General features: G+C 40.8%; 2 protein-coding genes across 2 annotated transcripts in view; both read left to right on the top strand.

Annotated features, from left to right (window-relative positions):
* LOC117892964 overlaps positions 1-14,453 on the top strand; it is a 43,770-nt gene that overhangs the window by 8,804 nt on the left and 20,513 nt on the right.
* Positions 3,808-10,462, top strand: LOC117892967. Its single transcript, XM_034799300.1, has 3 exons — positions 3,808-4,507; positions 8,905-9,103; positions 9,897-10,462. Exons 1-3 carry the CDS (start codon positions 4,252-4,254, stop codon positions 10,081-10,083), a joined length of 642 nt encoding a protein of 213 aa, XP_034655191.1. The 5' UTR covers positions 3,808-4,251; the 3' UTR covers positions 10,084-10,462.

The raw sequence follows: 14,453 nt of genomic DNA, 5'->3' as shown, positions 1-14,453 counted from the left end.
ATGTGTGGCTATAATACAGTTATGCACCTGACAGCACCACGAAGGAACATTGTCTTGAATGGAAAATTAAAAGTGATGCGTGGCCCCTTACCACCTGGGTTTGGGTTTGCCATTTCCTTTGGGCAGAGTTCAATCTAATTTGAATTTATGCAAGAAAATGTACGAACAATCCATTAGATACTCTTTTTTATGCGTTGAGCAGAGGTAAAGGTTTGTTTCTCTCACAGAGCAGCTTAGCTATAAGGTGTAGGAGTTCTTGCAGCAGAAAGTCTCCCATTTTGCTTGAAAGATTTCCAAATCTGAGATAGAGTATTGCAGCAACGACTCCTTGAACCCTTGCACTTATGCCCCTTATTATTGTTGTTTGTGGGCATTGGTGTTCTGTAATTAAACTGCATATTATCAGCCACGACAGACCCAACCCGACCACCACCCACATGCACCACATAATTATGCAGACATTTCAAAGTCCTGGGAGGCTGAGAGACACAGAGACGGAGGCTGAGGTTGAGTTGCTCTTCGGGAAGTGCCCGCCCAGCTGTCACTTTGTGTTTCTGCTTTTGTGTAAAATTTAATTTGGCTACATTTAATTATTGTTTATGTTGGGTGCCTGCCTGTCCACGCTGACATCGCCGCCTGCCATCGAATATTGCAAATATTATCGACATTGATAATTTGGCAAATGCAAGTCGATTGGCCGAGGCCAATCGCTGCCTCTTCCTCCTCGTCGAAGCGTACCCAAGGGGCAAACCACAGGGATATGCCGTGCACGGGCTACACCGCACTAATCGCATGTTGTGTCAACATTAATCGCATCAAATTTAATTTCACAATTAAATGCAAAGACGGCGACGCGTTTAGCATAAATTAAATTTTGATGTGAATGGTGGACGCTGGGACACGCCGCGGGCGGTGTCTTTCCTGCTCTGAGGTTTTCGTCTCTGCAAGGTGTTGGCTCGTGTAACCCCATTCCTGACTCAGAAATTAAAGCCTGCGTCGATTTTTAGACCAAGGGATACCTAAGTATTATCCAAGAAAATTAAGAGATAAATTAATCATAAGAAACCAGGAAAAAACAATTGCGGGACTTGTTATAATTGAAAATTCGTTGCCAATTCGAGTTTAGCATTCACCTCACAGGTCATGCCCTGAATACCGTGTAAAAAAATTACCCCACAGCCAATGCCGTGGCGGCGCTTCCGTTTCCGTTTTTTGAGCTCGGGGCAGGGTGTGGGCGTTCTTCTTGCGCGTCTATTTATTGCTTCAACTTAATTTAATTGACAAGGCAACTTAACCATTTCTTAATCTACGTATTAAATGTCTTTAATTACTAAGCGTTGATGCAATTAGATTTCATCACAATTTAGCAGTTGGTTAGGAAAATAATGTGGTAGATTTGCGGACAAAGAGAACTTCATTTGGGAAACCTGGGAACATATTTAATAATATTATTTATGTGCAAGAGGCTCTTCGAAAAATAATTTCTGCATATATTTTGTGCTCTATTAATGGCAATTCTCATCGATAAAGCTGCAACGATTTTTATTTGTATCTCTATTATTTTTCCACATTTTTTTTGTGAAGGAATTGGAAGCTGATTGAAGCTTGATCACTTAGGTTAGGAGTGTGCTGGGTAGACGTTTCAAACTGCAAAGACCACTGCCAAAAAGCAAAAATTTATCGTTAATAGATTTACTACTTTCAATTAGACAAATATTAAAAAATAGGTTCAAATAAATGCTAACAAAATAACCCGTTTCCCAAAAATTACAAGTCACAGCGGGAATTTTATTTGGCTTTTGTAGAAAAAATTGAAACTGGGGTTTCGTGAACAAAGATAACGAAAGTTGAACATCAACAGAGAACAAAAAATGAGTAAAGAATGACAATTCATTGCTGTCCGCATGATTCCGAAAGATTTAGTAGATTCTATTCTTGGGAGTCTCAATTTGAAGTCATTTGCCAGCCATTGAATTTAATTTGTAGTTTCCTTTTCATTGAAGGTTAGAACATTAGTTGTAACTAAATGATGACCAAAATAGTTGCAGATTGCAGAACCAGTTTCACATGTGGAAACATTTATCTAGTATCTGGCCTTAATCAAGTTTTAATTGCGACTTTCTGAAGACATCTTCTGCAACTGCAAATTCTGTTTTTAATTCTAAACGAGATCTTGCGAGCTGTGCACCATGTGGAGCGCTGGCTAAAGTATAAATAATACATTTAAATTACCTGCTCAAGCTCCGTTGCACAGACAGACAGGCAGACAGACAGCTATGAAGTCGAAGTCGCAGTCTTTTTTTTTTAGTCTTTTTATTGTTCTCCCTCGGCGTTTCTTTGGGCGTTCATTTTGCGCGGGTTAACCTTCGAGGTGCAAAATGTTTTTCTTTTTGTATAAACGAGTACTTATTTCTCTCTGCATACTCTGCCTTAATGATAGGAGTATTAGCTATGAAACTTTGTACTAGCTAAAAGCATTTTAAAGATTTTTTAAAGGCCCAAAAGTTTTTATTTTTTCAGCATTTCAGCCTTGCAGGCGTTCCTCTCTTTTTATCCAGTTGCGCAGATTTGTGTAGTGTATTCCCAGCTCCGTTGAAGCTGCCAGTTCTCGCTGTTGTTGTTTTATTTTGGGGCCAGGGCGTAGCTGCAATTGAAGGACAGCCGCGGTGGCAATTTGAAGGCAAGCAAAGCAAACGAATGCCGCGCGCCGTGAGTCGAGCGAGGTGAGTCGCGTCTTGCAGCTGCTCCGAAATGGAGTTTCCAGTGGCAAACACACAGAGTCGAACCAACCAACCAACACCCAAAACTTGGCCATTAGGCGTTCGACTGCACCTTGACACACTTGACTGCAATTTGGCCAAAATTCGATCAATTTTTTGGTTGTCTGCTGGCCACTGGCCACGGCTAAGTCACGTTCCGATTGCGCTTTTAACCCGTTTGATTACTTCACTTTTTTTCTACTTGGTCGTGGCATTTTTTTTTGCTGGCTGTTGCAACATGTGGCACCCCACAGACTTGGCATCAGACTCTGACTGGTTGCAGTTGAGAGATGCTCCACGCACTGTGGGCCTTGTCATAAATCATTCTCGTTGACCTTTCTGGCTGCTCAATTGGCAGCTGTCCGGGCACAAAACTGCAATAAAAGTTGTGAAAATGCACCCAAAATATTGGCAACTTCTGTAAGTGGACTACGTGACCAGCACGCGTCTGGATTTTATGATGCATTTAGAGTAGCATTTTTTGGTAATTATGGGCTAAACACTGGGCAGGTAAAACATTTGTATCTCTGTGTTGAAAGGAGAAGTTGTGACTGTACTTAAGGAACCTTTTCAAAGAGATAAACACGAGGGAAATGCAGAGGATTATCCGCTCTTGATAGCCACAGCAGTTGCCTGCACTTAGTACTCACTTTGAGCCTCCTAATCGCTGAACATTTAATTGTGTTGAAGTCGAAAGAATTGCCCCATAGCCGTACCCATGGTTGGGTCATTGGCCTGTTCGGGTGGTCGAACTTGCAAGTTGTCCCGTCCGACTAGTCTACGTTCACTTGAATCTCAAGCCTTATTTCATACATATGATGGACTGCGCACAGTGAGTGCGATAAGTGAGCGCACGCTCACAGCAACAGGTAAACGCTTCTCTCTCTCTCTCAGCTAGCCTCGGCCGCTCGCGCGAACAGCTGTTGCACAGGTGCGACTCTCTGTCGCTCACAAACAGCTGTTCGATCGGTTGGTAAGCCACAGCCGCTGTTTCTTCTGTGTGCAGCTTGGCTTGTGGCTTTCAGTGGCCAGCCGCCTGAGAGTCGAGTCGGACGCGTTCCATACACAACCGGAGTTATATTCCAGCATTAAACCGATCTCGCGTGCCCTCCCGCTCCCTCCCTCTCTCTTTGTGTATATAAATAGATAATTTAATACATAAGTGTGCGGCGGGTATTTCGGGTTTACAGTTACTACAACAAGCCATATGCTATATGCGCTTGAATGCCAAATTTAATTGCCGCCGCTCTTTGCATGTTCAACTAAAAATATAAAACACTGGAAAAGTGCGACTTTCGTTTTTCCATCGACTTTCATTTCGTGCGCGCAGCTCAACGTTTCGCTTGCCATTGAAAAAAGTGTCAAAATAAAGGTGCTAACAGATCGAAAATAAATCAAGTCAGTCAGTCAATCCGTCGAGCTAAAATAAATAACGTTTTGATTGAATTGTGCAACGTGTTTGAGTGAATTTATCGTGATCTGTTTTTGGATTATGGCCATCATGGACACCGCCTGGCGCTGCCGTCTGATGATCTTTGGTATCGTTTCCCTGCTGCTGGTGGGCGATCTCTTTGGCTACGGCGGCGGCATGAAGTCTGATCACAGCGATCCCCATTCGGTGGGCGTACGCAGCGCTGCTGCTGGTGCGGCCAGAGCTGGTGGCGGTGTTGGTGCCCCCACGGGGCCAGCGGCTGCGGCAGCCAGCAAGTTCCAGCAGTCGAAGAGCGCCGAAATCGATATAACCGAAGGTGAGTGGCAAATTAAATTATATTCTGCAATTCCCCTAGCATTTTGGCATACACAGGCTAAAGGGCTTGGTCATTTTTTTGGGGCTGTTGTAACGAGCAGAGAAAAGTAGGTTTAAAGCATCCAATGTTTATTTATTATTTGTAATGGAAAGTGGTCTAGAATTGTCCGTTTTTTAGGTATAATTGCGTACCGAAATTTATGTACATAAAAAAACATATTAAATAATTTATTTAATTGTAAATGTTTAGCTAAATTATTCAATTTTGAGCAGTAAATATATATTTCTTGAAGTTTTCGTTGTCCCTAGAACAAAGGAAAATTAATTTACGCTAGCGAAAAAATGTATTCTTTTTGGAACTTGGAAATGGAACACAGAATAATTTACACAAAATAATCAAAATAGAAGTTGCATTCTGTTGAAAATAATTACCAAACAAACTGCAAAAATGTATTGCAACATTTTAAAGTGTATTTCAGTTTCGTTGCATCAATATTTTTATAAATGCCTTGCCATTCTTTTAGTTTTTTCTTTCGTTTTTTGTTTGGTAATTTTTTTGATTGACAAACAGTTTCACTCACATGGCTGTCCGTCTGTTGCATTGCAAAATTCAGTGAACTTTTGTTCGATTTTATTGCATATGTACATATATATTTTTTGTTGCTGTTATACAATTCGCTTTCGTATTTGGTCGCATCAAGGTTAATTTCGTTTTGCAAATGGAGACTTACCTATATGGGCCCGGAGGCACGTGTAAGCCCCCACACGGGCTTATGTTTAATTATACTTTTTTCTTTGTAATTTTTGTTTTTTGTGTAACTGGTTGGTGAAAACCGGAAACAAGTCGGAGGGATCGCCAAAGTACGGGTAGAGATTAGTGGGCACGTGGAGTGGCCAGAGTCGGTAAAATGTGCGGAGAATTTGACAAGTAAATACATTAAGGGTAGGCATTTTTTGGCTTTACATATAAATACTTTAAAATATAGTATTTCGATCACTTCTTAGTGCTTTTTCTAATCAATTTTCAGTGAACATAAATACCCAAGTGACTGCCTCAACATATTCTAAAACAATTCCTTAGAAGTTCTAATCTTCCATGTGGATAATGTTTAGAGCCTTAAGTACCCCGAAAAAACATTAGCAACAGTTCAAATGTTGTTTGGCATATTAAACAGTTTTGCTCAACAAAAGTTTCCATTAGCCATTACGCGGGGGTCATTAAGTTTTTTATTTTATTCAATGACTAAGTCATTTTTTGTGGCTGCCCATGGAGTGCTATGACTTCATGCTCTGTACGAGAACAAATCTACCAAAATCAGGCATTATCCGCGATACCTAGCTACATATCTTAGGTACATTCTCAGTACATTTTTCCATTTCTTTAACTTTCATTTGCCCCATTTTTGGGTTCTTTGCCCATGCAAATTTGTAGCAAAATTATTATTCAACACAATCGAAGTTCATGTCCAACGCAAAGGTTTGAAGAAGACTCAACTTTCTCGATGATTTGCATAAATAAAACCAAACCGAATGACATAAGAGTCTTCCACCCAAACACATGTTGTGGCATTATGCAACGAATGGTCACGATTATAGGGCAAACCGGAAAAAGATACTCCAAACGCGAGTATGAGTAGAGACAAGAGACAATAAAACTGAAATCGAATTAATGGAAAGTCAGAGAGTTCAGTGCTTGAGGTCGCGACTGCAGGCAAACGGGAAGAAAGAGCATTTGGAATTGCATTTGGAAGGTCTAGAAAGGTCATAATACAGTTTTAATATGTGGTAAAAGTGGATCCATTTGAATATGGAACTTAATGGTTCCATTAATTATTTCTTTCTTTTAATTCTTTAATTCTTCCTTTGAGTCTAGCTCTGCTTTGATTGAAACTCTTCTCAAAATAATTCGTTCTACCTTCACTGAAGAGAGAGTTTAGGGCATAGAAGCGTAGATTTGTGTACTAGCTTAAGGGAAAGACATAACCCCAGGAGAGTGAACCTCAAAGAAGGCTTCCCCAAGGGTAAACGGAGAAGAGGTCTCTAGATCGATCTCCTAATGGGTTAGGTTAGTTAGAAGGGAGTAAAAAAAACAGAGAAAACCCTAAACCCCCGATAGTCAGTCTGAGAACTGAAGCTTGTTAGTTGCCACATTTTACGTGTACTTTGTGGAGCACTTTAACCCAAGTAACGAAAGGAAATACTACACCGAAAAGAGTAGCAGTAATAAGTAGTTCTTTGACTGTGAAACCCCTCGACCATTCGTCAATTTCTTCGTTTAAATGTTTGTACCATCTGCTAGTTAATGAAGGTTTGCTTTTTGGTATTTCTTTTGTGCTCTCTGCTGAGGTGAAAGTGGAAAAACCCCAGGCAAACAAACTTGACGCAATAAAACCCGTCGCCAGCAACAAGTTTTCGCTTTGCATGAGATGCCAAAGTGCTGATGGATGATGGCGGGAGGAGAGTCTCTTAAATTGCAGCTCAACTTTCCCAGAGAGCCCAGCAGTCGATTAGGCATGATAGGGAGGCGGGTAGATAGATCTGCTATATATTATCCATGGCTATTAACCCGGTCTGGGTTGTATTCCAAAGTTCAGTTTCATTTTTCTAACTGACCAACGCAACCAGGAAGTTGAAGAAAAACTTGACTTGATTTGTGACATTTAATTCATCGAACAGAACTAAGGCAAGTCCGCCTGGGTCTTGGGGTTTGGGTTTGGAAAATATTCAGGCGGACAAGAACCGGTTCCATACGTAATCTTTTGCCACTGAAGAGGTAAAGTTGCCTCTCGGCTGGAAACGAGTTCAACGGAAATCGAGAGTGAGTGTTTAGGTTCCCTCTATATGATAATTATATTTTGGATATTTGTGTTAAACGGTCCGACCGTTCACTCTGCAACGCGTTGAGCACGTTCCCTCCCCCTCTTGTATCCGAATTTTTGGCCAAGAAAATTGCGCTGATAAATGCACTACGTGATTGCAATGCAGAGAGCGGAGAATGAATGTGCCACTTCAATTTGTATGTGTTTCCATTCAATTACGTGCAATTGGAGCCAACAAGAAAGAAACAGATGGTTGGTAAAGAGCTCTGGGAGAAGGGCAATCCACTGCAGAGTTGCTGAAAAAATCACTCAATGACTGACAGTTTTTGGGGTTTCAATTCACTCTTCTCTCTTGTCGCCTTCCAATTAATTTCTATCCAGCTATGTTCCCCTTTTTAGATCCTCCTAAAGATAATATAAATAATGTTTGCTAAGGAATAAAATTAAAGGAATTCCATTCATTCAATTATGAAACTATTTATCAGCACCAAAAACCCGAAAGGCTACAGATAAACTTGATTAGCTAATTAACAGGTTTGGTTTAATTAGAGAGCCCAAAAGCCAGCTGTACATATTTCAGTTTAATTCAATTGCCAGAATGCAAGCTGGAACATTATTTTATTGAAGTTTATTTTAATGGAACTTCCACCAGACGTTTTTTTCACATAAACCCAGCAGGGATTAACCAAGCACACGCTTAAAAAACATTTAACATTGGTAGAAACCAATTTTTATAACCAACTAACAAACGATTCAGTCGAGTCATGCCCGACTGCACTTCCCAATGAGAAAAACTTGATAGTTGAGAACCCAAGAGGGGTCGCCCCGCAACATACATTCAAAACGTGTTATCACAACAAGCGAAGAGACTCGGATTTTCACATAGCAGACAGCAGACAGATAGATAGGGTTTTTGCATCATCGACGGTTCCGCATTCAAAAGAGTTTCCGACCAAAAACGGGCCGTGCCGGCTAAAAACATAATGGGAATGAATATTCCATTGGACGGACAGACAGGCGGACGGACGGACACCTCAACCGCACACCGCACACCATAATTTAATAATTAATAATAAAGCCAGTGTTTGGATGACTGAACAAATATTCAAAAGTAAAGTTCAACGCTTTGGCTTGGCCTTGTCCGGGGCGGAGGTGGAGGTGGAGGAGTCATTAAGAAAACGTTGAACACAATTTTTGCAACAGCTGATTGGGCGCAAAGGCAGGCAAATATTTGATGATCACTCAACCGAAAAAATACATAAGTAAACAGGAATAAATACGCGCTAGCAGCACTCTCAATTTCTAGCTGTATTTGCATTTGAATTTTTATTTCGTATTTACCCAGTTGTTGACGACTTTTTAAACTTGTTTAAAACGATTGACGACCATTTATTAGTCATTGTTTGGCATGCCAAAGTATTGTTTTTAGTCTGTTGATTACAAACGCTATTAATATCGGTCCACCCGCGTGTTAGAATCTTTTTGCGCAGTTCCCGAAATCCCAATTAGCCTTGAGTATGCCAAAATCCAGGGGGATAATTACTGTTGAAAAACTAATTTTAATTGTACTTTATTTTAGAGCACGACTTCAATGAGTTTTCAGCGGCAGCTGCCCTCAAGCCAGGCATGGCTGTGGTGACTGGTGCCAGCCTGAAGACCAAGTCCCAGCTGACGGACACCATCAAGGAGTCGTGTCTGCCCAAAATGTTGTGCGAACTGGCCTCGAAGCCAGAGTATCAGCTCAGCGAGAAGGAGAGAGAGCTGCTGCGACTGATTAGGTGAGTTAAGGGAAGGGAGAGGCCATACATGACATATATTTGGGCAACAAAGACTCAAAATGAATGCAAATTTATGGGCGACAAAAGAGAACCAGTTGGTCAGTGACTTGCAGAAGAATTCGAATCAAGTAAAAGATCAACAAGAGTTGCAGAATATTTATTACCAAATGTAAAGCGGTGGAAATTTGTATTTGAAATGGGCAAATCTGAACCCTTTTGTGTAGTGTTTCCCATCTGAGTCACATTTGTTGGCAGAACTAGACAAGTGTTTGATCAGAAAAGTGCAGCTAAGGGCAACCGGTTCGAACCCCAAGTGAGTAATCCACTCAGTGTTTGCGGAAACAGGTTCGCCCAAAGGGCTTAAGGTTTTCATTTAACAGAAATTACTGATTAAAGTGCAGCACAGATAAACAGACAAACAGACAGAGAGTGGCAGAGATCAACAGTCATAACCTACCTCACAGACAGACAGACAGACAGGCAGGGAGGCAGACTCAGCATAGAAACCGAGTCAAACTTTAGCTGGTAACCTCGCACTTGAGACGAAGGTGAGCCGAGACTCAGATGTAAAAAGCTTAGCCAGCGTTTACACACTAAAACAACAGCATCAACAAGGTGAATGGCATATAGGCAGGCAGGCATTCTAGATACAAAAACTGACTGCTGAAAGCGAAATCTAAACCGAGTCTCGCCAGCGGAGCGTGCAATGATGATGCCTTATTATAATATTTAACATTTGTTCAGTTGTTCTGTGGTTGAAACTTCCGCCTAACATTTTGTTGTTTGTTCGCAGATCACCGACAATGCCCTGGATGATGAATATGCCGCCGAGTAAATGGTATTTTGCCGCCCACATGGGTGAACTGATGCGCCACACGGGAGACAATCTGAGCGGACCCATGGGCTGTGCCAATTTGTGGCCCAATTGCCCGATCAGCTCCAAGAAGCTCATGAAGCTGAGCTACAAAGTCAGGGTCTAGGCCCACCATGTGTTGTGATCTGAACTGCAAATCATTTGTCATTCTGTCTATATTCTGTTTAAATGCTAAGTATTAGAGTTAGTTGTGACCTCACCTCAGCTTTTGTACCATATGTTTTTTCACTGTCGCTTACCTTACAAACCCTTCGACCCATTACACCTTAAGTTTATTTAGTAAACACTCCCAAGGCATGACTGATGTGACAATAGAACTGTATAGAGCAGAGGGGCAATCCCTTCTGCGGCTGCTGCTGCTGCTGTTAGCTGTGCGAGTCCTAGGCGTAGTCAAGTAGTTAAGTGTGATGTGACTCTAGTCACAGTCCTAGGCATAAGTTCGATGCTCCTGTAATTGTTAATAAATTACCATTTATTGTTCATTGGTTTTACAGATTTACTGGGTTGGGGCTTCCACTAATGATCGGTCCACGTTCCTCTTTTGTGCCCTGTCACCGTTGGGTGATTTGGGTTTGCTAATCGCTTCACCCAAGTGCAGCTCTCTGCTCTGACTGCCTAGGAAGTGTTCAAGTCAACCTGCTGCTGACACTGAAATTGTATTATTTATAGAAATTGTTATGCAATGGAAGGTCGTCAACGCAATCAAATAATTTGCTTTGAGATGAATCATTCGATTTGGCCGCGTGTCGGGGCGAAATTTGATCGTGCTTCTAACATTTTTGTGCGGTTTTAAATTGGTCGCTAACATGCAATAGTCGGAAATGACATACATATAGGAAATATTTGTACACAAATAGTCAGAGAAGTTAATGCAATCAAAAGAAGATACGAACGATGAAGAAAACTAGTAGAAAAGCTACTGAAAATTATGGAATTTAAACTGAAGCTCTGACGTTTCGATAACTATAAGAATAACGGACCTCTGGGTATGCTCTTTCCATCAACTATCGCTCTATGCCCTACGCAGCAATGCCTTGGGATGAGTCTAAGCCGTATCTGTGGCCTCTTTTCTAAGGCACTCCCGGAACGTATACGAGGCTGTCGAATACCAAACTTAAACCACTTTTTGTACATCTTCCACGCGACTTGTCCACTCTTTTGTTTAGCCCTCTGACGTTTCCATCCACATACTTTCAGGCGTAGTACAAAAATATTGCCCCTCTGCCACACACCTTGAATGCGATAAACACAGAAATTTATTGGTGGATCGCTCGGGCACTTTATATGCAAATGCAATGGAACCAATGACATTGCGCAAAAAAATTTAGAATATAAATTTCGCTTTTGTTTACAAAATGTGGCTCCACGATCCATAGATCGTTTGGGTATTCAAAGCACAAACGCACAGAAAAAATGCATGCCATGGGAATGCGAGCGAAATGGCTGAATTATGACAAAACATATTGATGGTGGCATTAAGAATCACAGAGGGAATTATTATTTGTAGACTGTCCGAGTGGATGAATCAGGAAGAAAGCAGTCAAAGTGTTTTGGATGGGTGCCATGGAAAATAAAAGAAATTCCAAGAGTGCCCAAAACACGTTCAATTTGGCAACAAATTTAACAATAAATGCCAACAAATTGTGTGTAATATCAAATTGGGTCAGATTTGTTTTATGTATGAATGTACATACATATATGTACATATTTATGTACTCGTTCCACTCGTAGTTGTAGTTGTTACGCTGCTTGCGTGCCTTCAACTTTCATTGTTTGGCCTGGCCCAAATCCATCCCGTGTTTGGCTCAAACTCGCACTGGCACTGGCTCGCGCTGCTTGCTGTTTTTTGGCTCGACTCTTGACAAGTTGTTTTTGGCTTATGCAATGGGCCGAAGAGGTGCCGGATCGGATCGTACGCCCCGTTTCGGTTGCAGTTGCATTGTCCCAGACTTCTGTCAGCTGTCGGTTGTTTCTTTTCACTAATAACTTCCGCATTTATTTAAAAACAACAAAACAAAAACCTTCACCAAGTCCGGGTATTTCACAGCAGCAGGCGGGCAAAGCCCCATTTCCCAGTCTGCATTAATTAAATCCAATCATAATAAAGGCGAAACGCCAAACGGTAAAGCGAAAAAATAGTCTGCATAAAATGTAAGGCACAATTTTCGATTCACTGAAAGAGCAATTTTGCCATAGCGGTAGTTGGAGTGCCTGGAGTCTCCGTCTCCTCCATTCGATTGCATAACTCGAACGGCGTTGCCGTGTGGCCTACGTGAGTGGAGTCGTCAGAGGCTGTCGGACAAGTCTTTCGCATTCCCTCTCTCAGTCTCTCTGGCTTGGCCAACTGACTGATTGAACCACTCTCTGTTGCAGTTATATATGGAGTAAATAATTTTTCAATTGATTTCTCATTATGGCATGGGCTTTCCTTCAGTTTTTACACTTGAAAGTAAGGAATACTTTTCATTAGACAGATTCAATGGCTGATACAGCCTGTTTGTTGACTTGGTCCATTCGATTGGCTCTAAATGGTGCTAAATAGCTGGGCAACCAAATACCTGAACGGTGGGGGGATTGGCCAACTGTAGATCTGGTCTTAGATACATATGTACATATTGCTCCCTTTCAATAAGACGGTATAACGTTTTATTTGTGTGCAAAATGTTTGATTGGAGTTTGAATTTTGTGTGGATCGCTCTTGTACATTCTGTTCTTACAAAAATGTACATATGCTCCCGTTCAGCAATTCTTTCCTCATTCAAACAGAGGCAGTAGAGAAAGCTAACGACTGTGCCTAAATTCTCGAATCTCTCCCATGATTGCTGGAAGTCTGTCCACATTTAATGTTCTATTGTTGTTATTGAAAAATGTTCACAGCGTAACACGTGCTCGATGGCTCTTTACAGGGGGTTCTAGATCAGTACTATCGATAGGTCTTTCAACTTGCGACAGTGAGTGCCACATATTTCGCTCTGTGCCCAGTATGACCAAAGTAGACCAAAGTGCATGCTCTCTGGGTACACTGTTTTGTGTTTGTTTACCAAATGAAACCCGTTAAAAATTCAATTGTGTGGCTAGAAAAGAGTTTTAAATTAAGAACATTTTAAACTTATTAGTGCAGTCGCACGAAAACAGATTATGTGTATATTATAAAAAATTAATCTTATACTCGGTAATCAACTTATCAATTTATAAAGACATAAAGCACATTTTTATTGAATTTCTGTCCCATGCTCCACGGTCTCCAAGCTCCATATCCACTCTGAAATCGCAGTCCTCCTGCTTTCAAACAAAATTTGAATTTTTAACGGGGTTCATTTTGTAAACAAACACAAAACAGTGTACCCAGAGGGCATGCACGTTGCGCATTTTGGTCATACTGGGCACAGAGCGAAATATACAAAAGAAAATGTTGCGCTATTGGAGCTATGAGATTGAAATATTTTATTTCTACTTTTTGCTTATGCACATTTAATAATGAGTATTTTCTGCGACTGTTTGGTGTGTTATTAGCTTAAATACTATTTATCTTCGTCTGATACATCAGCAGTTTCCTCTGCAAAAGGGAAAAGTCTCAGTTTTAAGCTTCTAATATTATTATTATATTACTCACCTGGTTGCAGCTGTTTTTTCATCGCTTACAAATTCACACAGGAAAAATATTGGGTGTGTGCTCAAATTCTCAAACCATGGTTGCTGCCATATAATGTGCTGCAGGACTTCTGGTGAATCGTTGGTTATGGTGAACAAACGGAAAGAATAGTCGTATTTCGATTTCATTTTCAACTGTGCCCATTCACCCTCAGTCGTACGGGCTCGAATAATACGAAATGGTTTCTTGTTAGTGTGAAAGAAAAGTTGCACAGGGCAAATAGTCAAAGACCAAAGCATTTTGAAAATGTGCTTTCAAAGGAGCGGAAGTGCCGAAGAGCGGGATATGATCGATAAAGATCTATCGATCGAGAAGCTTTAGCAGCCATAATTTTTGATTTGAAACAATGGCAAGGGAATAATTTGGACTGATCGAAGGAATGTATGGGATCTGCTTAGAGGTTTATTTATTTCGTAATTAAAAAAAAGTTATTATTTTATGCAATACTTAAACAAATATCACAATGGGTCTAGCAGAAAATGGGTCTAGCGCCACAAGTGCCTCGACATCAAGCTCTCACTTTCAATAAGTTAATTTATTTATCCCTATTGATAATTATAAGCAAGTGTAATGATGGAACGAATGAGCAGTGAATCTTTTTTGGGAGAGGAATGAGGGTATTCAAGTAAACGCCGAACATTAAAAAGCCTAAGGTCACACTGTGAGATACATTTATTTATTTAGATCAGCCACGACGGAAAATTTATTTTCTTGATTCTTGTAACAAAAATGTAAATGCTTTCCATATATAGAGTCGGTGATGCACACATCTACCAGCTCTACTGTGCAAATTCACTTTCGATTCGTTCCACTTGAGAATTCCA

The sequence above is a fragment of the Drosophila subobscura genome, chromosome J (genome assembly GCF_008121235.1).
Source record: "Drosophila subobscura isolate 14011-0131.10 chromosome J, UCBerk_Dsub_1.0, whole genome shotgun sequence".
Classification (NCBI taxonomy): domain Eukaryota; kingdom Metazoa; phylum Arthropoda; class Insecta; order Diptera; family Drosophilidae; genus Drosophila; species Drosophila subobscura.
This window is presented reverse-complemented; position numbering and strand designations above follow the sequence as displayed.